A 24,666-nucleotide genomic window follows, 5' to 3' on the forward strand; every position below is an offset into this window, starting at 1 on the left:
GCGAGTGTTTCACTGCCCTTTATTTAATGTCACCCATGTTGCGAAGAGTTATTGTATGTAAATACTTGCAATGTGGTCGCCTATTGATGCTATGCACATGCGCAAAAGCAGTAAAGAGTATCGCGTCTAGTAATGGGTGAAGACAGCGCTTGTCTGCGAATCGGTTCTTTAGAATAGTTTGTTTTAAAGACTGTTCGAAAAGTATTTTTAAAGGCGATTCTTTTACGTCACTGGAGTTAATGAAATTCCAACGTGCTCTGAACGTTCCAACGAAGCCAGCCTGTGCAGGCATGTATTAATGTTTACTTTTGCTGTTTCGTTTTTATTTCGTTTTGCTGAAATGGTGTTAACTGCAATTCCACGTGCCCCGCCTTCACCTTAAACATAAAGGCAAAACCTTAGAATTTTCTCCATTTGCATTAAACAAAACTAAAATCTTCTTTTTGTACGTTTAATTAAAATGTTATTAAATCCAAATCTTATATGCTGAGAATAGGACAATTCGAAAGAGATAATTCTCGTTTTCAACCAGTCTGCCAATTGCTGACTTGAGAACCGCTCGGACCTGTTCAGACCTATTCCTCAATGAATCGTTTGAACCAGTTTTGCGAACCGATTCATTGGAAAGATCCGACTTCGTTCACGAATCAGACGTTGCTGCTGCGAGTCTACTGGTGCGCTTTTGTGAGAAGGACAGGCAGAGATTACAATGCGAAGACCGTGATTGTCCTGGTAAACTGGATGTTCATATGAAGATTTGCTTTTGCTTTGCATTGCGTTATAGTTAAATCTATACAGTTGTATTATTAATTATTTTATTCGCCACTTTTGATGACAGCGCATAAGGATGAGATGAGTTTACTACACATCAAACTGTGTGACAGCTGTCATGAATAAGTGAAACATATTAAGAGCTGCGGGCATGAATACTATAGGAGTTTCATTTTTGGATCCCTTGGATGATTATGAGATTATTCAACGGATCGGCAGCGGCACTTATGGAGATGTCTTTAAGGTGAGAAAGAACTTTAAACAAAACATTTTAAACAAAGAGGATTGTTTGCAAATTGCACGAAATGTTAAAGCATGAATGTAATGTAATGTGTGTAATTTAATGCATGTTGCGTGGTCAAAAAACAAAAAACAAAAAACAAAACACTTATCTTTCTGGGAGACTAACAAAAATCTACCAAAAAGGATTGTATGACTTGTTTGTATTGTATTACTGTACAAGGATTGTATTACTTTGGACATGATATCCATGCACATCATAGTGCCATTATATTATCTGGAGTACCAGTATGAATATACTATGAGTACCATGATATGACATCAACACCATGTTAAATGTCAAAGTACCATCTGATACCATGTAAGGAGAGCCTTGCTGGTGTTGCCGTGATTTCCTTGTGTAGGTTAAATATTTGAAGAAACTGGGCCCATGCTAGTTGACGGACTGGATTGTTTAGTTTTCTAGAATTCACAGCATGTGTGCATTGACACACACACCGAACACATTAGAAGAAAAAATGATGCACACAGACTGACATCCATACACTATTTATTTTTATTGTCTAAATGTCTTTGTTAAGCCATCTAGGTATTTTCTCAACAAAATATGTAACTTCATCAAGTCAACAGAAAAGCGTTGTTTAAAAATGTATCAGATATAAAGTTTGCGATTTTAAAGTGGAATACCATATGGTTGGCTTAGAAATTTGACGTGATTGAAGAGCTATCTTACTGGCACAACCATTTGTGGAATGTTACAAATCTGGACTTTAAAACCATGTAGGCCTCTCTCAGGTGTGGTAATGCTATTCTCAAGAAGTTTGTAGGGTGCAAATATGTTGTTGGTTTTCATGTGTATTCTGTCTGTTTATATATGTTTGATATGGAGGTTGTATCACTCTTGTGTAGCAATCCCTAACACAGTCCACTTTATCATAATTCAGTGGGTGAGCCAACAGCCCTTACAATGCTCATCTTACAATGCACAAAGAATCCTTTCTAGTGTCCTCTAGCTCTCTCAACTTGGACTCAGAAAGTTCTCGAGATCTAAAAATATTCCATGGTGAGGATTCCCAGCTGCATCGAACAAAACAGTCTGTTTTGCACTTGATGGACTCGTCAGCCCCGACTATGCCAACATAAAGAAAACAAGCTTTGGAGATTTCTGGGCAGAGTGTGGACAGATGTCCAACCCCAGTCATTGTTCTTGGGTTGTGGCTGCGTTATTTCAGGTTGCACAGTTAGACCATTAAGAGAACGTTACACTGTCGCTTTAGTCATGACAGGAAGCCCTCTGGCATGCCAGGAAAAACAACAGGAAGGCAGTTCAGTGAAGTTCCAGGTTTTGTCCAGAAATGCTCGATTTGTTATGTTTATGAGTAGCCCAAAGCAAAAATGGAGGTCCACTTTCCTGACATTCGTTTTTTATGATAGTTTATATATTCATGATTGGCCTGATCATAAGTATTAAATAAATATGTACAGAACATATTGAATGTGCATAGTTGGCTATATAAAGGAATAGCTTTCCCAAAAAATAAAAATGTACTGAATATTTACTCACCTTTAGGCCTTACAAGATTTAGATGAGTTTGTTTCTTCAGTGGAACTGATTTTGAGAAATTTATCATTGGATCTCTTGCTCACCAATGGATCATCTGCAGTGAATGGGTGCTGTCAGAATGGATGTCAAAACATCACAATAATCCATGAGCGATCCACTATAGTCTAGTCCAGGGGTGGCGAACGTCGATCCTGGAGAGCCGCAGCCCTGCGTAGTTTTGCTTCAACCCTAATCAAATGCATCTGAACAAGCTAATCAAGGTCTGAAGGGTTACTAGAAAGCTACAGGCAGGTGAGTTTTAATTAGGGTTGGAGCTGAACTCTGCAGGGCTGCGGCTCTCCATGACCGGAGTTCGCCACCACTGGTCTAGTCCATCAATTAATGTCTTGTGAAGTGAAAAACTGCATGTTTGAAAGAAAAAAAATCCACCATTAAAGCATCTTCAAACCACTGCTTCTGACCAAAATACTAGTCCATAATCCACAATAAGGCTTGAAAAAAAAAAAAAAAAAAATTCCATTTCCTGTTGTCCTCTTATCAAAATTAATTTATTGGCCAAAAACAACAGCTTAAAGTTAAAAATTGTCTTAATTATGGATTTGTGTATTACAAACCTGCAACTTTTAGCCCAACAAGATGTTAACTGATGGACTGTAGTCATGTGGGTCACTTGATCACTAGATTATCGTGATGTTTTTATCAGCTATTTGAACTCTTATTCTGACAGCACCCATTCACTGCAGAGGATTCTTTGGTGAGCAAGTGATGTAATGCTAAATTTCTCCAAATATGTTTCCATTGAGAAACAGACTCATCCACATATTGAATGGCCAGGGGTGAGTACATTTGACGTATGCACCCCTGGTGTATACATCAGTACAATTTTGATATATCCGTGGCTATAAGTGGTATTGGTGGCTTTATAATAAATTGATAGAATTCCTCCTAGATAGAATGAGTAATTAACTAATGGTACAGCATCATACAGGCTAGAGAGATGAGGTAAGAACATCAGCGCCTGGCAGTAGCTACTGGACAAGGTTACAGTCAAGGACACAGCAGGCTGCCACTGACACTCAGATATTTGTCATTAAGATGCCTGCCAGGAGAGCTGGATCTGTTCCTGGCTTTTCTACAGCATCCCGAGCATTTCACCAAAGTAAACATGTCATTAAAGATGCATTTACTCACCTCTATGTTACATTTGCTCATTTACATCCATTGTGAAATAATTATTTGAAAACCAAAGCAAGTATATGTTTAAATGCTGCAGTGATTTTAATACGTCTAAAAACTGCAATATTCTAATAATTCCATTTAAAGAAATGTATTTGTATTATTAATAATAATAAATTACAATTTTCCCTCTAGCTATTAGCTAATTATTAAAACTAAGGGAAATTATAGTCTTTTATTTAGCAAGGACACATTAAGCTAAATGTATCATGGTTTCCACAAAAAAACATTAAGCATAACAACATAAGAATAATAATATTTAATAAAAATTTCCTGAGCAATAAATCAGTATATTTGAATTAATTCTGAATGATCATGTGACACTGAAGACATTCAGCTTTGCCATTACATTAATAAATTATGTTTTATATATATTACAGTAGAAAACAGTTATTTTAAATTGTCAGTTTTATATTTTTGATCAAATAAATGCAGCCTTGGTGATTATAAAAGACTTCTTTCAAGAAAATCTTACCAGCCCTAATGGTATAGACTTTTTGGAATACAATTTGTGCATAGATGCTTATTCTAATTACGAGTCATAATTATCCATCTCATAATTAATGTTGTATGTACAATATGACTGTCCGGTTCGTAATGTAATATGATGTATTTTCTTTCAGGCTAGAAACATTAGGAGCTCAGAAATGGCTGCTATCAAAATTGTTAAACTGGATCCAGGTGTGTGAGTAGTTTTAATGTCATAAGTTTTTGAGCACATTTGCATATTGGGAGATTTTCATGCATCAGTGCTGTAGAGAACATACAGTAAACATCTAGAAACGAATGCTGTTTTTAACTAATCTCTCAAAATTATAGGGGTTTTATTGGATCGATTCCTTGTATGAAAGATTTATATTATAATGAGCACTATATTTACACATAATTATAGTTCTCAAAGCCCTCCCTGTCTGCACTACAACTTTAAAAATGATTGGACTGCATTGTGTCACATGAATTTAAGTTATTTTTACACAGCCCTCTGGAATAGTTTCAGATTTGTCAATCACTGCATTCTGAAGTAAAATACTTTCAGTATTTTGTTATTAAAGACAATTTTTTTCTTCTTCAGTATGTACTGTTTTTCTCATTCTTTCACCGCTTACTCAGGCGATGACATCACCTCCATTCAGCAGGAGATAACAATGATGAAGGAGTGTAAGCATAAGAACATTGTGGCCTATTATGGCACTTACCACAGGTACAGTAATGTTTGTGCCTTGCCTGGTATTTCTCCAGTAGTTGTCAGGGCATAGAAAGGTGCATTCCACAACATGTTTTATATCCCTACAGGCAGAGTTACACAATCAGATATAAAAAACACAAATCACCCAGACATGTTTAATAGGTTTTGTAAATAGCTGCCGACATGTGTCAGCACATGCTTTAGATGACTTGTGCATTCCCGAATACTATTTCAAAGGCATGCATTCCCACATACAAACTTTCAAAATGTTTATGAGATTCTTGTCATGATTGCAAGTTATGGGTGTGTGTGTTTATGTATGCATTGAAAATGTTTTGTGTGCGTTGATTTAAAAGACCATGTTCATGTGCTGAACTGTTCAACTTTTCAGGAATACTAAATTGTGGATCTGCATGGAATACTGTGGGGGAGGATCATTGCAAGATATCTACCAAGGTATGCAGTGAATAACATTAGTATTCTGTACAAGCATTTTAGACACATCTTAAAAGGAATTTGCTGGCCATCCAAGATGTAGATGAGTTTGTTTCTTCATCAAAATAGATTTGGAGAACTTTATTGTTACATCACTTGCTCACTGATGAATCCTCTGCAGTGAATGGGTGCCGTCAGAATGGGAGTCCAAACAGCTAATAAACACATCACAATAATCCATAAGTAATCCACATGACTCCAGTCCATTAATTAATATCTTGTGGTAGAAAAAGTTGCATGTTTGTAAGCAACAAATTCATCATTAAGGTGTTTTATCTTTCATCACTTCTGGCCAAAATATGAGTCCATTATGGATCCAATGAAAAAAGTCCATCTCCTGTTGTTTTCTCACATCACAGAACTTGGAATGTTTTCCCTTGTAAACTGTGTTTGATCTGTGCGTATTTCTCTCCTGATTCAGACGAGACAAATTTTGGCTGGAGAAAGCAGTTTTATGGATAGAGGACTTGTATTTTATGCCTCTGTTAATTACAAACATGCAGCTTGTGGATAACTTACATCAGCTGTTTGGACTCTCATTCTGACAGATCCATCAGTGAGATGTACTGTAATGCTAAATTTCGCCAAATCTGTTTTAAAGGAGAACTCCACTTCCGTAACAACAATTTACAAATAATTTACTCACCCCCTTGTCATCCAAGATGTTCATGTCTTTCTGTCTTCAGTCGTAAAGAAATTATGGTTTTTAAGGAAAGCATTTCAGGATTTTTCTCCATATAATGGACTTGATTGGTGCCCCGATTTTGAACTTTCAAAATACAGTTTAAATGCAGCTTCAAAGGGCTCTAAACAATCCCAACCAAGGAAGAATGGTCTTATCTAGCGTCATTTTTTTCGAAAAATTGAAATTTGTATAGTTTTTAAGCACAAAAGCTCGTGTAGCACTAGCTCTGGGATGCGCGTCCACGACGCTTCATACTACAGAATCACGTCAAAAGGTCAAGCGCGACTCACTACCTAACTTGCTGACTCTTTCCGACAGTGGATTAGATATGGTCCATTCTTGACAGCATTGAGATTCCTGCTCTGTTGACAATGGTTAGCATTTTCCATACGTGCACCACCATGTCTCGCTTGAATGTGGTCTGCCCGAGGCTTGAGAGACTTGTGTCACTGCAGCAGTCTCCTCTCTTTGTCTAAGTTCATCGTCTGTGTACTCCAGATCAAGGGTAGGGTATGGCGAAAATCTCATTTTCTCCTACAACTTCAGAATCGTCCGACATCGTTGTACCTTTTTGTTTGTAAACAGCATTTGACTTACTTGCACTTCATTAGTCTTTGCACGTTCACTTTGTAAACACTGGGTCTGTAGTTCCGCCTACGCTGTGCGTGACCTTTCGACGTGATTCTGTAGTACGTAGCGTCATGGACACACATCGCAGAGCTAGTGTTACACAAGCTTTTGTGCTTAAAAAGTATACAAGTTTTTATTTTTCTAAAAAAAATGACAGATTGTTTTGCCACATATGACCCTTCTTCCTCGGCTGGGATCATTTAGAACCCTATGAAGTTGCATTTAAACCACATTTTGGAAGTTCAAAATCGGGTGCACCATTGAAGTCCATTATATGGAGAAAAATCCAGAAATGCTTTCCTTAAAAACCATAATTTCTTCACGACTGAAGACAGAAAGACATGAACAACTTGGATGACAAGGGGGTGAGTAAATTATTCGTAAATTGTTATTCTGTAAGTGGAGTTCTCTTTTAATAAAGAAACAAACTCATCTACATCTTGGATGATTTGAGGGTGAATACATCTTCAGCAATTTTTCATTTTTGAGTGAACTATTTTTGCAAGCATCTTAAAGTAATAGATCACTCTAAAAAAAAAAAAAAAATTCACTCTAACTCTAACTTTTTTTTTAAATTTGGAATGGAAAAACTACATAAAAGGAGAGGAATATTTTCCACAAACCACTATAAATTTCAGTCTGTTCATAACAACAATTCCATCTCTCATTTTTGAGGTGAACTATTCCTTTGAGAGTTTAACGGCTGTATTTAACCACTGCCCCAGTTAAGTGAGAGTTAATATAATATGCCCTTCACAGTAACTGGACCTTTAAAGGAAAAACAGATTGCTTACATCTGCAGAGAAACACTCCAGGTGAGGCTAATTAATTATTTAAAAAGATCTTTGGAGGCATAAATCTTTTTCAGTGACACATCCATTCATTTTGAGAGGACTTCTGTTCTTGTCTTACCCAGGGTTTGAATCATCTCCATGAGACGGGTAAAATACACAGAGACATTAAGGTGAATGAGGATTTTCTATGAAATATTGTACATTACTGTCTAAATGTTTGTGGTCTGTAAGATTTCTGATGTTTCTGAGTAAGTCTGTAATGCTCACCAAGACTGTACTTATTGATTAAAAATACATTAAAAGCATTACTATTGTGAAATATGGTCACAATTGATTTTAAGGTCCAGTTCTCGCTATTAACAAACCATTGACTATGGCTTTTTCCTCAATAAACTCTTAATTTGCTGCTTATTAATAGTTAGTAAGGTAGATGTTAAGTTCAGGTATTAGGTAGGAGTAGGGATGTAGAATATGATCATGCAGAATAGGTGCTTTATAAGTACTAATAACAGCCTAAATGTTAATTATAAGCAAGTTAATAGTGAAAATTGTTCCCTATACTAAAGTGTTATCTGAGATATTATTACAATTTAAAAGAACTGTTTTCTTATAACTGTTTTAATATAAGTTAAAATGTATTTTATTCCTGTGATGGCAAAGCTGAATTTTTAGCAGCCATTACATTCTTAGTGTCCTTTAGAAGTTATTTAGTGTTCTTCAGAAATTAATCATCATGTTGATTTGCTGCTCAAGAAACATTTATTTTATGAATGCTGAAAATAGTTCTGCTACTTTATGTTTTAGTAGAAACTGAGATGCATTTTATTCAAAATTCTTTCATAAACAGAATGTTCAATAGAACAGCATTTATTTGAAATATATATTTTTTTGTCTTTACTGACACTTTTGATCAATTTAATGCATCCTTGCTGAATAAAAGTACTAATTTCTTCCCCTTAAAATCTTACTGACTTTAAACTTTTGATTAGCATTGAATGGCAAAGTAGTGGGTATGGTGATTTCTATGTTCTAGTTGTTGATTAAAATATAAACCTGCCTTCTGATATAGGGAGCTAACATTCTTCTCACTGATCGAGGAGATGTTAAATTGGGTAAGTATTTTGATGTTTTATTGAAACCTAAATACAGACAAAAACATACTGTACCCTTTTAGACACAGACGTCTGAAACTGCATATTTTGAATTATTGTATCCTTCTCTCTCTGTCTCTCTCTCTCTCTCTCTCTCTCTCTCTCTCTGTAGCTGATTTTGGGGTTGCGGCTGAGATCAGTGCCTCTGTTGCCAAGAGGAAGTCCTTCATAGGAACTCCCTACTGGTGAGCCGTCTGCGCAGAGATTTGCCCTTGAGTCCTGCAGATTCACACTGTCTGGATTGTCCTGTAAAGCAATTAGCACGCTGTCACTAATGATTAGTACAAAGGAATAGTTCACCCAAAAATGTATTTACTCACCCTCATGTCACTCCAAACCCTTATGACTTTCATACTTTCATAAAGCACAAAAGGAGAAATGATAAGGGCTTCATTTCACAACCCAGGGTGTGTAAATGATTACAGAATTTTGGGTGAACTGTAACTTTAAATCTATCGCTTTATTCCAAAAATTTTTAAAGGATCATGTGACACTGAACACTGGAGTAATGACGCTGAAAATTCAGCCTTGCCATCACAGACATACATTTAATTTTAAAATATAATAAAATAGAAAAAAGTTATTTTAAATTATAATAATATTTCACAATATTACTGTTTTTACTGTATTTTGGTGAAATAAATGCAGCCTATAGGGAGCATTAGATAGTCTTTCAAAACATAAATAAAATCTTACCAACCCCAAATATTTGAATATTAGTGTGTGTGTGAGATTTTACATTATATTTACAGGTTTTATAACAATACATAACATACACTGACTAAATGAATTCAACCTTCTATTCTTTACATTATCCTGAAGGACAACTGGACTGACAGCAGGCTGTGACGTATCTAATGGAAATGTGTCTTTGTTTTGTTAGGATGGCCCCTGAGGTGGCAGCAGTGGAAAAGAAGGGCGGATACAACCATCTGTGTGATATCTGGGCAGTGGGCATCACCGCCATTGAGCTGGCAGAGCTACAGCCACCTATGTTTGACCTTCATCCCATGCGGTCAGAATGACTCATATATTTCATTTGCAAGAACAGAAAATACCCTGGTAACAAAGCATTTTGGAACTGAGGTTTTATTTTTTGTTGTAGAGCTCTGATGTTGATGTCTAAGAGCAGCTTCCAGCCTCCTAAACTAAAAGAAAAAAGCAAATGGTGAGACTCAAAACCTTATAGAAAGAAATGACATTTCTCAGAAATGAGAAAAGAAAAGTGCAGGTTTTCCTGTGAGTACTTGACATGATTGGTGAGAGGGTGAGAGGTTTGTGTCCTTGTCTTTGCAGGTCTGCAGGGTTTCATAGCTTTGTGAAGATGTGTTTGATCAAAAGTCCTCGCAAGAGGCCAACAGCAGAAACACTGCTCCAGGTAAGGGATCAATCAATCTCAAAAAACAAAAAAAGTTAATATCTTTATTTTCTATATTTTTATCTATGTATTTATTTATTTTTAAATAATATTTAGAAAGAATGCATATCATGTACAATGGCATGCAAAAGTTTGGGAATGATAATCTATGACTGTTTTTATGTTTTGTGATGGTTGTTCATGAGTCCCTTGTTTGTTCTGAACAGAGCACTTCAGAAAAATTCTCCAGGTCCTTCATTTTCTTCAGTTTTCCAGCACCTTTTGCATATTTGAACCTTTTCCAGTAGTAACTGTATGATTTTAAGATCCATCTTTTCACACTGAGGACAAGTGAGGGACTCATACACAACTATTAAAAAAGATTCAAACATTCACTGATGCTCCAGAAGGAAACACGATGCATTAAGAGCTGGAGGGTGAAAACTTTTGAACAGGATGAAGATGTCCAAATTTTTCTTATTTTGTTGAAATATCATTACCATTTAGTACTGCTCTTCGGAAGCAACAGAAGATACATGCACCTTTTTTAACAGTTGCGTTTGAGTCCCTCAGTTGTCCTCAGTGTGAAAAGATGAATCTCAAAATCATAGTCACTGCTGGACAGGGTTCAAATATGCAAAAGATGCTGGAAAACTGAAGAACCTGCAGGACCTGGAGGATTTTTCTGAAGAACAGCGTGCAGTTTAACTGTTCAGAACAAACAAGGGACTCATGAACAACCATCACAAAATAAAAAACTGTTGTAGATCATCCAGGTAACCACACACAGTATTAAGAACCAATAATAATAATAATTTCAGCTGTTTTTTGTCTTGTGGACTATATGTAAACATCTTTTATGTAAAATATCTTACTCAGGACAGTACTAGATAAAAGATAACATGCATTTTGTATGATCTCTCTTATTTTGTTAAAATTATTCACATTTTCACAGCTTCTGCAAAGGGGTTCCCAAACTTTTGCATGCCACTGTATATAACAGATCGAAGTAAAAGCTGTCATAAAATTGGATTGGTCTTGGCTGATCAAGAAAAATCTGTGATTGTTACTGAAAAAATCCTAAATGGAGTATCCCTACAAGGAAACATTAAACGTATTATATTGCAATGAATAAAGATTGTACTTTTAGAAAAGTTGATAATTTATGCCTTTGTCTCTCTCCTCAGCACCCTTTTGTAACACAGTTACTAACCAGAAAATTAATGATTGAGCTACTAGACATGGCAAGTAACCCAGACCTCCATCATCCACCCAGTCCTGAAGAGAATGAAGACGTGAGTGTAACACTCCAGTCTAAGCTATTCATGTCCTTTGGTTTAGAAATAATTTTTTATACAAAACGTCCTTTGCGTTGTACGCATAATTATGGTAAATTTGACATGACTTGAGCACAGGGAAACATGGTAGAGCCATATTTAATTTCTGGCATGAATGAAAATGAGGTTGTGAGGGACAGAAGTTCAGTACTTTCAATGTATTGTACTGTTGTTCAACAACACATCGATTGTTCAGCTGACAAAGCATCTTTTCTGAAGAAACTTTAGTAGACGAAAACTCCATAAAACAGCTTGGAATGTTCATTTGTGAAAGTGACATGATTTAGGACCATTATACACTACGTCTCTTTGTAAAGACTGTAAGTTTGTTCCTCACAACCTCATTTTCATCTGGGATAAATTCAAAATGAACTGAACTGATTTAAGGTCTATAATTCTGAATGTTTTTCTGATTAAGGCAGTTAATGTCATTTCATCATAAATCATTAAGCAAGACAGATTAAAAAAAAAACAACAACAACATACTTAAAGGGATAGTTCACCCAAAAATGAAAATGCTGCTGCTTATTGAGGGTCAGAAAGCTCACAGATTTCATCAAAAAAATATCTTAATTTATGTTCTGAAGATGAACGAAGGCCTTACAGGTTTGGAACAAAATGAGGGTGAATAATTAATGACGGAATTTTGATTTTTGGGTGAACTATCCCTTTAAACCTTTAAATTGCTTAAAATTGTTTAAAGTATTTCAACTTATATTTATATCTCAGTGTCATCAAAAAAATAAAAAAATAAAATAAAAATAAATAAATAAAAATAAAAATTGTCCAAACAAGGATAAATAAAGAACATTATAAGGTGAAGCACATGATTCAGGATTTTTGGGAAACTTTACTCTAATTTATGAAGTAATTTAATGCTTTTTCCAAATATGCATGTCAGAGTGCAGTTTGTCAAAGTGTACGGTTTTTTAAGCAGCAATATTTGTGTTTGTGTGTGTGTTAAAGGCAAGTGATACAGCCCCAGATACAATCCAGTCTAAAGGGAAACACATGCCAGTGGAGAGAAGTTTATCAGAGGAACAATGTAAGTTGGTTAACATTGTCCTTATTTGCAATGGAAATTGTATGTGAACAATTACACTTAACATACTATTAACATACTACAATACACACTATTCATTCCTAATATTTTACATACATTTTTGTCATATCATCCTAAATTCTTTTTCTTTCTTTCTTTCTTGCATTCTTGCTTTCACGTTTATTTGTTTATTTTGGAAGGACATTTTGACAATCTTCATTTAAATTCAGAAATATTATATACATCCTATTTGCTATCATTACATGTGCTACACTTTACATTATACCAGAATCAGTCATTAAAAACTTTTGATATACAGTCATTTATCATCTGTAGAAGTTTCATCATTATATGTGACCCCGGACCACAAAACCAGTCATAAGGGTCTTTTTTTTTTTTAAATTGAGATTTATACATCATTTAAAAGCTGAATAACTAAGACTTCCATTGATGTATGGTTTGTTAGGATATGACATTGGCCGAGATACAACTATTTGAAAATCTGAGGGTGCCAAAAATCAAAATATTTAGAAAATGGCCTTTGAAGTTGTCCAAAAGAAGTTCTTAGCAATGCATATTACTAATCAAAAATTAAGTTTTGATATATTTACAGTAGGAGACTTACAAAATGTCTTCATGGAACATGATCTTTACTTAATATCCTAATGATTTTTGGCATAAAAGAATAATTGATAATTTTGACCCATGCCATGTATTATTGGCTATTGCTACAAATATACCCATGCTATTTAAGACTTAATGCTTTCAACTTTCAGTCTCCGATCCATGTCTATTTTCATTGCAGTGTGTACATGATTAGAAAGTTTAATGTATGGATGCGCAGCCAAGGAGGTGCTGCTTTAACAAGGCTGCTATTGAGCATAGCTTCAGTGATGTCAGTAGGCACACAACTCATAGAGCTGGTACTGTTTAGCACACGCCTATGGCATGTGCTTCTCTATCCCCCTCACACACTCACTCGCGTGAACTGGATCCAGTGGTCACATTCGAGGCCAAGCAGAGAGTGTGATGCGTGTGTGTGTGTTATCGTGTGGCAAGTCGATGCCACTTTTACTGAGAATCCATTGTCTAATCCAATCCATGCTTCTTGAAGATTACAAGAAGCTTCGTAAGATTACAGCATTCAGAGACAGACGAATCAGGCAGACAGACAATGAAGCTTCTTCAGGGCAGATAAGGAAGTGATGTTCAAACTACTAGGCTATATGAAATTTTTGGAGGTCTCACAGATATGCAACCATGAAAACACCCTAGCAGTCACCTTTAAGCATGCTAAAATTATTTCTTGAGCAGCAAATCAGCATATTAGAATGATTTCTGAAGGATCATGTGACACTAAAAATTGAAGTAATGATGCTGAAAATTCAGCTTTGCCATCACAGGAATAAATTACATTTTAAAATATATTAAAATATAAGAATTACAAGTTATTTGGTAAACATAAGAGCCTTTTTTGTTTCAAAAACATTAAAGATTTTACCAAACCCAAGCCTTTGAATGGTAAAAATGTGAATAAAGAATAGAAGTGCATAATATCTGTGTTTGTTGTTTGTTTCAGTTGACCAGGTCAAGTTTACCCCTCCCAGGAGGAAAGAGACTGAACCCTATCCTGACCTGGTCAGTTTTATTGCTTTCTCTTAGTGATATTCTCTATAAGCCAGTCAGACAAGCATACAAAATCCACATCCTATTACATGCCATAACTTGTTCTGTGTCATAATACATGGTTATTACTCAACAAAAAAGTATTAAGTATGTTAATGTTCTCAGGGATCATGTGATGATTGGAGCATATCTGGAGATGAACCAGAGTCACCGTGAGTGTTGATTGGTTGAAGTGCACTTATAATTTCACTACAGGCTTAAACAGTTATTATAACATTTCCTTTGAACTGTATTCATTGCTGCAGGGGTCTTTTGGAAAGTGTGGAGGAGGAGTTACAGCAGAGGTGGGACACACTTATATTCTGGCGCCACCTTGTGGAGTGCCATCTATTGCAAAAAATATATGTGACCCTGGACCACAAAAAAGTTTTTTTTGAAAATTATGTGGCCCAGATACAACTATTTGAATATCTGGAATCTGAGGGTGCAAAAAAATAAAAAAAACGAGAAAATCACCTTGTAAGTTGTCCAAATGAAGTTTTTAGCAATGCATATTACAAATCATAAATTAATTTTTGATATATTTAATGTAGGAAATTTACAAAATAGCTTAATGGAACATGATTTTTGGCATAAAAGAAAAATCGATAATTGTGACCCATACAATGTAATTTTGGCTATTGTTGTAAATATACCCATGCTACTTAAGACTGGTTTTGTGGTCCAGGGTCTCATTTTAGCAAAAACGTGAAATTATGCATTGATTAATTTTTGTTAGTACATGTTTAGAATGCACAATTTTAAACTCATCTGCAGAAATATAATTTGCTCAATGTGTATATGTGTGAAAAAATTTTCTTTCTCTTTCAGGAGTTTGACAGTAAAAAGACTCTCATATTTTGAGGTATTTGATAACCTGTCCTACTTATTAATTTATGATTATATAAAAAATGATGTAAGGCTGTAAACAGTTTCTTATGTTTCATAGTGGAGTAAGAGGAAAAGTGGACTGTTCAGCCCACCACCCGTCTCTGCGACGACATCACTTCCTCCCCTGAGCTCTTTAGACTCTGATCTTGAAGACAAGAACCTTACGCTTCGTCCTAGTGCTACTCTGTGCCCTGAAAATGTATTAAGTCCAAAATCAGGTATTGCTATCTGCACATATAAGACACATGGGATATTCACCATGCAAAGTTTTAAAACATTTCTTTCTTTGTATTTTGTCAGTGCTGTTGAGATGCTCAGGCAGTCAGGATGTGCGGCACTGGTGCAGCGACCCTTGTGTTCCTGATGACACACAGGACAGACAAAGGACTCTTACAAGGACTCTCAGCAGAGACACGGCTCTTTCTCCGGAGTGGAGCACCATGAGGAAGAAAACAGAGGACTCTGTGAGTTGCACAATGTTGGATGTTACAAATAACAGGTTTACACTTTTGTATGCTTGCATCCCACACTTTAATACATCTCAGCTACATTAATGTCTGTTTATCAGTCACAATGTAAGTTATGAAGAAATGATTTCACATGCACTCCTTGTACAGATTTTTTGTCTAACTCAGTATCGGTTTATTAAACTGGTCATTGAAAAACCTACATTAGTCATTCTTAATTAATTTAATTGGTTGAAACATTATTATTCCAAATATTTTGGTGTTATTTAATTTACTCTTGCACATTATTTTGTTAACGTAATGCTAGATGTTTCAGCACCATGGACAGATCTCAAAACCCCATTACATGTTATTTAATATACATTGTGTGTTTTTTGAGTCACTGAAAATATTACTGACAGACTAAAAATTCACTAAAAAATCACAAAGAAACTGTTCCTTGTTTTTTTAACCTTTAATTTATAGAGAGCCGATTCTCATGGACTTCCTCCCACTCCCCAAGTCTATGTAAGTTTAACCACCTAATAGCACCTTTTAAATGTGTTAAACCTGGCTATTACTAAATTTTAGTGTGACAATATGCATAATAATACATAATTAATGACTAGTTTGTCATTAATGCACCTTTGGGACCAGTATCTACTATATGTATGAACTTGAGAATTTATCTCAAAATGTACATCTGATGTACTGTATTTATGAAACATTGCATAATTCATGTTGCATAGATGGGGGCCTGTTTTTCCAAAGTCTTTAATGGATGTCCACTGAAAATTCACTGTGCAGAGACATGGGTTTTGCCCAAAACAAGAGGTACAGATTTCTATACAGATCCAGAATTGTGATGAAAACAAAATGTTTTTAAATATAGATTGAAAAGCTTAATACATAATCAAAGTATTATTGAATTCTGATTAATTTGTAATTTCTATACAGATCAGTATTTAATTCTGGGTGCGGAGGAGGGTGTTTATATCCTTAACTTAAATGAACTGCATGAAGACACCTTAGAAAAGGTACAGCTGACAACATTATGATGTAGTATTTTGACTCTACAACTGTTTCTGTCATCAAACACAACATGAGAGAAAAACATCTTATTTTTAATGTTTAATATGTTTTTTCCTCTCGATCTCCATGGCAGTTGCTTCCACAGAGATGTACTTGGCTTTACGTCATGAACAATGTCTTAATGTCCATCTCTGGTATGTATCATCTTAATAGTAAAAAGTGTTAAATGTTGTGATACCAGTAACAGCCAACCATTTTTTGAAATCATAAACTGTGTTGAAATTGCACTTATAAAAAGAAAGAAAGAGAAATAAAGAACAGTACATGTACACCTAATGTACACCTCAGAGGTCAAAATAACTTCTATTCTATTCTATTCTTAGGTAAGTCACCTCATCTCTACTCTCATAGACTGATAGCTCTGTTTGAGCAGCGAGGGCATTTGCAGAGGAAACAGGGTCACTTGTCCCTTGGCACTAACCGCTTCGCAGAACGGATCATCCACAGGTCACAGAAACACAAAAGTTTAATAATTCGGCTTATATGTTGTTCATCTGGAACTCAAAATAGTCTTTTCACAGGAAGTTTGCTGTGTCAGTGAAGATCGCAGACACTAAGGGCTGTCGGAAGTGCAGCGTGGGTGAGAGCCATTTCCTACATCATAATGGATCAATGTTTATTCGTTTTATTTTGATGAATGTCTTTGCTAAACCTTCTGTAATTGACTGAGATGAAAATAAAGGAAACTCATGTTCAGCTGTTGACATTGAGGGCATGTCATTAATCAAAGGCCTTTATGGTTTTCTTAATTTTTCCTCATCAGCTCGTAACCCATACACAGACAGCACGTTCTTATGCGCTGCAGTTCCCTCTGGACTTGTACTACTATTGTGGTATGAACCGTTGCAGAAGTTCATGCACCTCAAGGTAAAAATCTTAACCCTGTAAAACCTACTGTATCGTATTTGATATTCAGTTTACTCTAAATTAGACCTCTAAATGATCAATATGATCAAAACTTTGCTGTAAAATCTGTTGTACACAATCTACTATATGCTTTCTGCTGTCTCATTGATAGTTTATACTAAGTATAAGTAGAAAGACCTTTTAGTGTCATCCTTTAGATTATGTATGTGCTTTTTAGCTGTGAAATATGTACAGATTTTTATAAAGTAAACATAAGAACATTACTTAGTGTTACTGGACTGAAGAAACTTAGGTTTACCTGATTACCCACACAGTATTTTTTTTGGAAAACTGTGTTAAATGTGAATATCAAATATGATACATGACATGAGAAACTTGTACATATCTCAATCATCATTGTATTGCATTTCATTATTTGCTTTGGTTCCACGTAAAAACTGTGCTTTGATCATAAAACTAAGCTTTTAAATATTATCTTACTAAGATATATTATCAGTGTTGGGAAAAGTTACTTTTAAAAGCAATGCATTACAATATTGTGTTACTCCCTAAAAAAAGTAACGTTACTTAGTTACTTTTAATGGAAAGTAATGCATTATATTACTTTTGCGTTACTTTTTAAATCTGGGCAGGGCTTGCTTGCTTGTTTGTTTTTAATATAAAAAATTATATTTTTGACAAAAAAAACCTCAGGCTGAAGGAAAAGTAAATTCACGTCAACACTTTTCAGCAATAAAAAACAACAACAACAAATGTTAGTTTATCTTGAGTCATTTTTGCTTATTAGTATGGTTGAATTGGATCATCGAAGGTCTGCAAAAAGACACAGTTTAATAAAATGGGATTAAATGCATAAATATTTGTATTATTTAACATATTTCATTATTGCAGGTTTGCATCATGTTGAGTTGCATTTCACTGTTTTTATTCATTTTGAGGGACACTGAAGTTTTTTTTGTGAGTGATATGAATTACTGCATGTACACATTTATTCTAGAACTAAAGTAAAATCTTACTTCCGATTTCTCTCAACATAAGGACAGGACAGCTTTCAATCAGTAAATGGGAAAAAAAAGTAACTGGTGTTACTTATTTGAAAAAGTAACTTAGATATTTTCTCGTACATTAAAAAAGTAATGCATTAGATTAGTAGATTCACGCAAGGGATATCAGAAGGCTGTGAAGGAGGCTAAATCAGCCTTCTTTTCAAAAATTATATTGCAGCACTCAAATTCACCAAAAACCTTGTTTCAATCTATTAATAGGTTTTTGAACTCTCACACTGCGTCATTACCATCATCTACAGAATGTTGTGAAAAGTTTTTGAATATATTTTCAGAAAAAGTTAATACAATCAGAGCTAGTTTTAGTGCTTTGAAGGGCTCGACAGGAGGTATTTTAATAAGTGTTAATAATTTTGATCAATTTGATATGGTTACTACTGAGGATATTAAACTGATCATTGACAAATTGAAACGACCCGCTGCAAGTTGGGATGTTTTGCCTTCTGACTTGTTGTCCGCGACGTTTGATTATACTGGGTCTTGTATTACTGCTATTATTAATTGCAGTCTTTATACAGGCATTTTTCCTCTTAGTTTTAAGCAGGCGGTTATTCAGGCCCTTCTTAAAAAGCCTAACCTTGATCCTTTGGATTTTAATAATTACCGGCCCATTTCTAAGCTGCCTTGTATTTCCAAAGTATTGGAAAAGGTAGTTTTAACACAGTTAAGTTCGTTTCTGGCCAATCACGAGTTGTTAGATGCTTTTCAGTCTGGTTTTAGAGTAGGACACAGTACTGAATCTGGTTTACTGCGAGTTTCAAATGACATGCTACTCATTGCAGACTCAGGGACTAGAGGAGCTTTAATTATGTTAGATCTGAGTGCAGCCTTTGATTTAATCGATCACAATATTCTTATTGATCGGTTGGAACATGTAGTGGGGCTGAGAGGGACGGTTCTAAAATGGTTCTCCTCATATCTAAAAGGGCGTTCCTGTTGTGTTAGGGTTGGGGATTTTTCCTCCAAGTCAATTGTTTTGGAGTGTGGAGTACCACAAGGTTCAATATTGGGACCTATTCTCATTTCTTTGTTTCTTTTGCCCTTGGACATCATTTTTAAGAAACATGGTATCTCATACCATTTATATGCAGATGACATTCAGATATATTTACCGATCAGTCCTGGTGTCCCAAGCACTAATCAATCCTTGGTATTATGTCTAGAGGAGGTGATTACCTGGTTAGAGCAAAACGGCCTGAAGTTAAATGCCAGTAAATCTGAAGTTTTGGTTTTCGGGGCAAACAATGACGACAGGGACTTAGGGGGCCTTCTTGGCTCTTGGGAAACATATGTTCAACCCAAAATAAGAAATTTAGGGGTAATTTTTGACTGTGCTCCTGTGTTCGATCATCAGGTCAAAAATGTGGTAAAAAATTGCTACTACCAATTACGGACAATTGCTAAAATTAAGTCTTTTCTGTCTGGTCCTGACTTAGAAAAAGTGATTCATGCATTCATCACTTCTCGTTTGGATTATTGTAATGCTCTTTATGTTGGTATCAGTAAATCTCTTATTTCGAAGCTGCAGATGGTACAAAATGCTGCTGCAAGGCTCCTTACTGGTGTCAAGAAAAGGGAGCACATTACTCCGGTTCTAGAAAGACTTCATTGGCTTCCTGTGAAACAGCGAATTCATTACAAGGTTTTGTTGTACGTTTATAAAGCTGTGCATGAGTTGGCCCCGGAATATATTAAGGACTTGGTGTGTATGAACTCTTGTAGAGCACAAAGGTACTCCAATTGTCTTCAATTGTTTGTACCGAGAACTCGCTTAAAAACAAAAGGGGATCGAGCTTTTTCAGTTGTTGGTCCTAGACTGTGGAATGCACTTCCCCCTGATGTAAGGTCTGCATCCTCAGTTGCGGTCTTTAAATCTCATGTCAAAACATATCTTTATTCTGTCGCTTTTAATTCCTGATCTTGTTATTGTATGTCATGTATTTTATGTTTTTATTTTATTTCATTTTACTATCGCTTGGATGTTCAGTCCTTTGGCCTACAAAGTAGCATAAAGGGCTATATAAATAAATGAGACTTGAGACTTGAGACATTACTTTACTAGTTACTTTAAAAGTAATCTGATTATGTAACTTGTGTTACTTGTAATGCGTTACCCCCAACACTGTATATTATTGGGAGTAGAGTGGCAACAGATATTGATATGTGTTAAGTGAGTAATCTGTTTCAAAGATCTCATTGATTAGGCTATCAGAATTTTAGCTTACTTCTGGCCATATAAATACCAGCAACTGCACCAAATTGCATATTTTTGCTTAGTTTGTTCTTATTTCCTTATTGAAGCACATTCCTGTGCCCTTGCCGGACCCATTGCCCATCTTTGAGCTGCTGGTGTTAATGACAGATGAGCTTCCTCAGCTTTGTGTGGGCGTCCAGGAAAGCCTCCAACAGCAAAACGAACGACAGCTCAAGTTTGACATCATCCATCTAAATGGCATGCCAAACCCTCAGCCAGGTAAGTGACTGACTGACTGCTGGTCTTGCATGAATTCAAGACTCAAGAATTTCACAGCAAACATCATTTAAACCCATTCCTATAAATTCAACAGATTTTTTTTCCCCCTCACTATCTGTATCTGTGTTTTATTCACTGACAAGTGTGTGAATGTGTGATGTTTGTCTTTCCTTAGACAGTGAGACAATAAAAGCTGTACAAGTGACACAGCTGGACAGAGACACAGTTTTAATTGCACTGGAAAGTATGTATGATTTATATGTATCATTAACACATGAATCAGCTTCTAAAGCATGCACTGATACTTACATATTCTAAATGAATCATTTTGTTATCTTCTAGAAACGGTGAAGATTGTCAATATGCAGGGTGTCCCCAGCAAGGAATTAGCATCCGAACTGGAGTTTGACTTTCCTATCGAGACTTTAGGTACAAACCTGACAAGATGTGAAAATATAGCATTTTTTCACAGTGAAATTATACATTGATATATACAAGTTGCATATGTTTTCATGCGCTCTTTTTCAACAGTTTGTTTAGAAGAAAGTGTTTTAGCTTTCTGGAAACATGGGCTTAAAGGACTTAGTCTGCACAACTGTGAGGTAACGAGTTATGATTTCTTGTACATTTCTAACAGACCTCAGTTGGAGTAGAGCCATATTACATTTTTGACAGGAATGAAAATGAGGCTGTATAGAAACTACAGTGTGTGCAATGGACTGTACTGTTGTTTAACACCATAACTGTCGTTCAGTTGATGAAATATCTTTCTGAAAAAAACTTTTGAAAAACTTTACATAAACTAGAAGCTTTATACAGTTTGTCTTTGTAAAAACTGCATCTGTCTCTCAGAGCTTCATTTTCATCCATGCTTAAATTAGTATGGCATCTAACCTGATATACCTCTCTATTTCTGTATCAGTATATATTGTCATCATTTTTAATAGCTGATATAAAAAGTCATACTCATGCGTTCTTGCAGATAACACAAGAAATCACAGACGAAAGCCGAGTGTTCAAAGTTTTAGGCACGCACAGGTATTGAATCTCTTCCACTGCCTCAATGTTTTCCTTTTAACTTCAATAAATTTGCATTTCATTCTTAATGTCTTTTTTCTCCAATCTTGATTTACAGAGACATTGTTTTACAAAGCACCCCAACGGAAAACCCTTCAGCCACTAGCAATTTATATATTTTGACGGGTCACGAGAGCAGCTACTGAGGAAAGCCAGCGGACTGAACCTGTAAATAACATGCATGACAACAAGATGGACGTTTGAGAGCCAGAATGCATGAAAACTGGTAATACAAAGACTTTCACAGCAGTGCATCTGCCTTATGTGTCTGCGCGAACACAGTCCTTCAGTCGATATCACTGGTACACATTGTGAGGGTACAGAAAGGAAAGACTAAAGCATTGGCTCTTTTTTTTTGTCCCTCTAAAGGTGTTTTTCTCATTGTTGTCAATAAACTCTCATATGAAATTACCTGGATTAAACAATTGTATTTAAATTATAAAGCTTATGTGATAATTTTGTGATGGAAGGATTGTGATAACTACTAATAAACTGATGCGTGAAACCAAACTGTACCAGACGTCTTAATAATCACGTCCTGATTTGATTTTTAGTAGAGAGATGGCAAATAACAGATGAGTTTGTAAAGGAGGACAAGTCTGAAGACTGTGTGGAAATAAGCTGAATTTTAGTTAAAGCTGCAGTCCGTATGTTTTGCCTCTTTGTCACCATCTCTGTTTGAAAACCTGCAATTGGAGTTATTTGCGGAATTATCTTCCTTGCGTGGGTTGTGCACCGGCACAGCTCCAGCGCGGATGAATCTTTTGATGTGCGGCTGTCAGTCACTGCACTGGTGTGGATCCTGTACTTAGGAATCACAGATTCTAGCCTAGTACGTCTTGGAATACATAACTCAAATAAATATTTTCACCGGATGTTGTCGTCTGAACATGTAAGTAACAAGTCTGACACTGTTCTGATCAACTGAGGAAGAAAAGCATAACAATAAATCGTGCTACCACTGGTGATTAAATCTAACGATCGCTTAGCTCTGCAAACTCTTATTACTGTTACATGTTAATGTTAATAACAAAAGCATTGCTAGACTACGTGTATATAATATGTATTAGCATGTGGCCTAGAGTTCAGTTTCTGTACACCCTTATCAAAAAGAAGTATACTTCAAGTTTATTTTATTAAGTATACGTCAGTAAAGTTCAAGTATATTTTTAAGTATACTTTATGTAGTAAGTGTACAAATATCAGCGTACTAGTAGTGTACTTTTAAGTGTACTATTTTAATACTCCTTTGGACTAAATTGGCCCACTTTATAGTATATAAAAGTGTACTTTAAGTATACTTTAAATATAACAGTAGTAAACTAGTAGTAAACAGTAGTTTTCACTTTGTACTGCAAGTATACTAAAAGTGAACTTATAGGTATACCGATAGTTTACTAATTAAACACTTTTTTATGCATTTTAGTACACTTCGAAGTACAGTCTCAGTAAGCTACTAGTTTAGTAGTTTTATACTGCACGCTTACTCATACTCACTTTTTTTGTGAACTTTAAATCATAATTTAAGTATATTACTATGTCCCTATTTAGATATTAATTTGTATATATTTTGTTATATGAATATCGGAGATCTTTACATCACAGTACAACAAATAACTAACAATAATGACAAAACGACAACAAAAAAGTTTAAATGAAGTCAGCAAACAGCAAAACAATAATCCTATAACAGTAACTGGATCATTTATTTATGCTGCAATGCATGCTGGGAACTTACAAAGCCTTCAAATTTCAACAGTATGACATTCTTTGTTCAGACAACTGTGTTTCATGGGACAGCATTTGGGGTAATTTTGTTGGTCTGACAAGGGTTTTTATATAGTTTCAAGAAAATAGCATTTTTTTAGTAATTGAGACTGTTTCATAAAATGGAAAATATGTATTTGCATTTTTTACAGTGTGGAAGCATCTGTTTTGGTTTCTTCTTCACTTGAATTTTAAAATTCTGTACATAAGATGTGTAATAGCATCTCTTACGTATAAAAATGACAACACGGATTCTCAGAGCACAAGTATAGCCCTGATAGTATATTTGTATAGTATATTTAGTATAAGTATATTGATAGTATATTTACTATAAGTATAGTATATTTAGACTTTTCTAAGTATAAGTCAAATATACTTAAATGTCATTTTAAGTGTATTTCTGAGAAGTATATAAAAGGTAGACTAAAAGTATACTTTCCTGTTTTTAGTTTAAAAGAAGTATACTAATAGCACACTTGAATTAACTTCTTTTTCGTAAGGGCAGTCTAACAGTCTGTACAAAACTGGTTCTCAGACAAATCTTGTGTAATCGCACGTAGGCCGTATTTGTAATCAGATGCACATTTAAAACGGGAATGTAGTTTAATTTCAGTCACATGTGTTTTATAAACACATAATCCTTTCTGGATTACAATCCGCCATTAAATTGATAAATTTAATTATTCCAGATACTGTGAGAAAAGGCTGTAAAGCAACATGGCAATATAGCCTGCTAGCCAGGACACCTTCTTTGTGTTTACAGACGTGACATAATGACGCCGCTGCATGCTCGAATTTCCCGCGAAAACCTACCTGTACCACTCAAATTAGAAAAC

The 24,666-nt window shown here is 35.3% G+C and overlaps 1 protein-coding gene across 1 annotated transcript; it reads left to right on the plus strand.

Annotated features, from left to right (window-relative positions):
* Nucleotides 1-623: 623 nt before the first annotated feature.
* On the plus strand, nucleotides 624-22,588 carry map4k2 (mitogen-activated protein kinase kinase kinase kinase 2). The gene is made up of 33 exons (XM_051115460.1): nucleotides 624-732; nucleotides 839-1,015; nucleotides 4,435-4,492; nucleotides 4,922-5,012; nucleotides 5,389-5,453; nucleotides 7,567-7,622; nucleotides 7,724-7,771; nucleotides 8,671-8,713; nucleotides 8,865-8,937; nucleotides 9,636-9,767; nucleotides 9,858-9,920; nucleotides 10,049-10,130; nucleotides 11,297-11,404; nucleotides 12,413-12,491; nucleotides 14,068-14,126; nucleotides 14,280-14,326; nucleotides 14,420-14,458; nucleotides 14,985-15,018; nucleotides 15,103-15,262; nucleotides 15,345-15,508; nucleotides 15,977-16,018; nucleotides 16,240-16,324; nucleotides 16,448-16,527; nucleotides 16,656-16,716; nucleotides 16,906-17,029; nucleotides 17,104-17,162; nucleotides 17,346-17,449; nucleotides 20,815-20,986; nucleotides 21,162-21,230; nucleotides 21,329-21,415; nucleotides 21,518-21,588; nucleotides 21,969-22,024; nucleotides 22,122-22,588. Exons 2-33 carry the CDS (start codon nucleotides 923-925, stop codon nucleotides 22,207-22,209), a joined length of 2,592 nt encoding a protein of 863 aa, XP_050971417.1. The 5' UTR covers nucleotides 624-732; nucleotides 839-922; the 3' UTR covers nucleotides 22,210-22,588.
* Nucleotides 22,589-24,666: the final 2,078 nt, after the last annotated feature.

The sequence above is a fragment of the Labeo rohita genome, chromosome 7, assembly GCF_022985175.1.
Source record: "Labeo rohita strain BAU-BD-2019 chromosome 7, IGBB_LRoh.1.0, whole genome shotgun sequence".
In the NCBI taxonomy this organism is placed as follows: domain Eukaryota; kingdom Metazoa; phylum Chordata; class Actinopteri; order Cypriniformes; family Cyprinidae; genus Labeo; species Labeo rohita.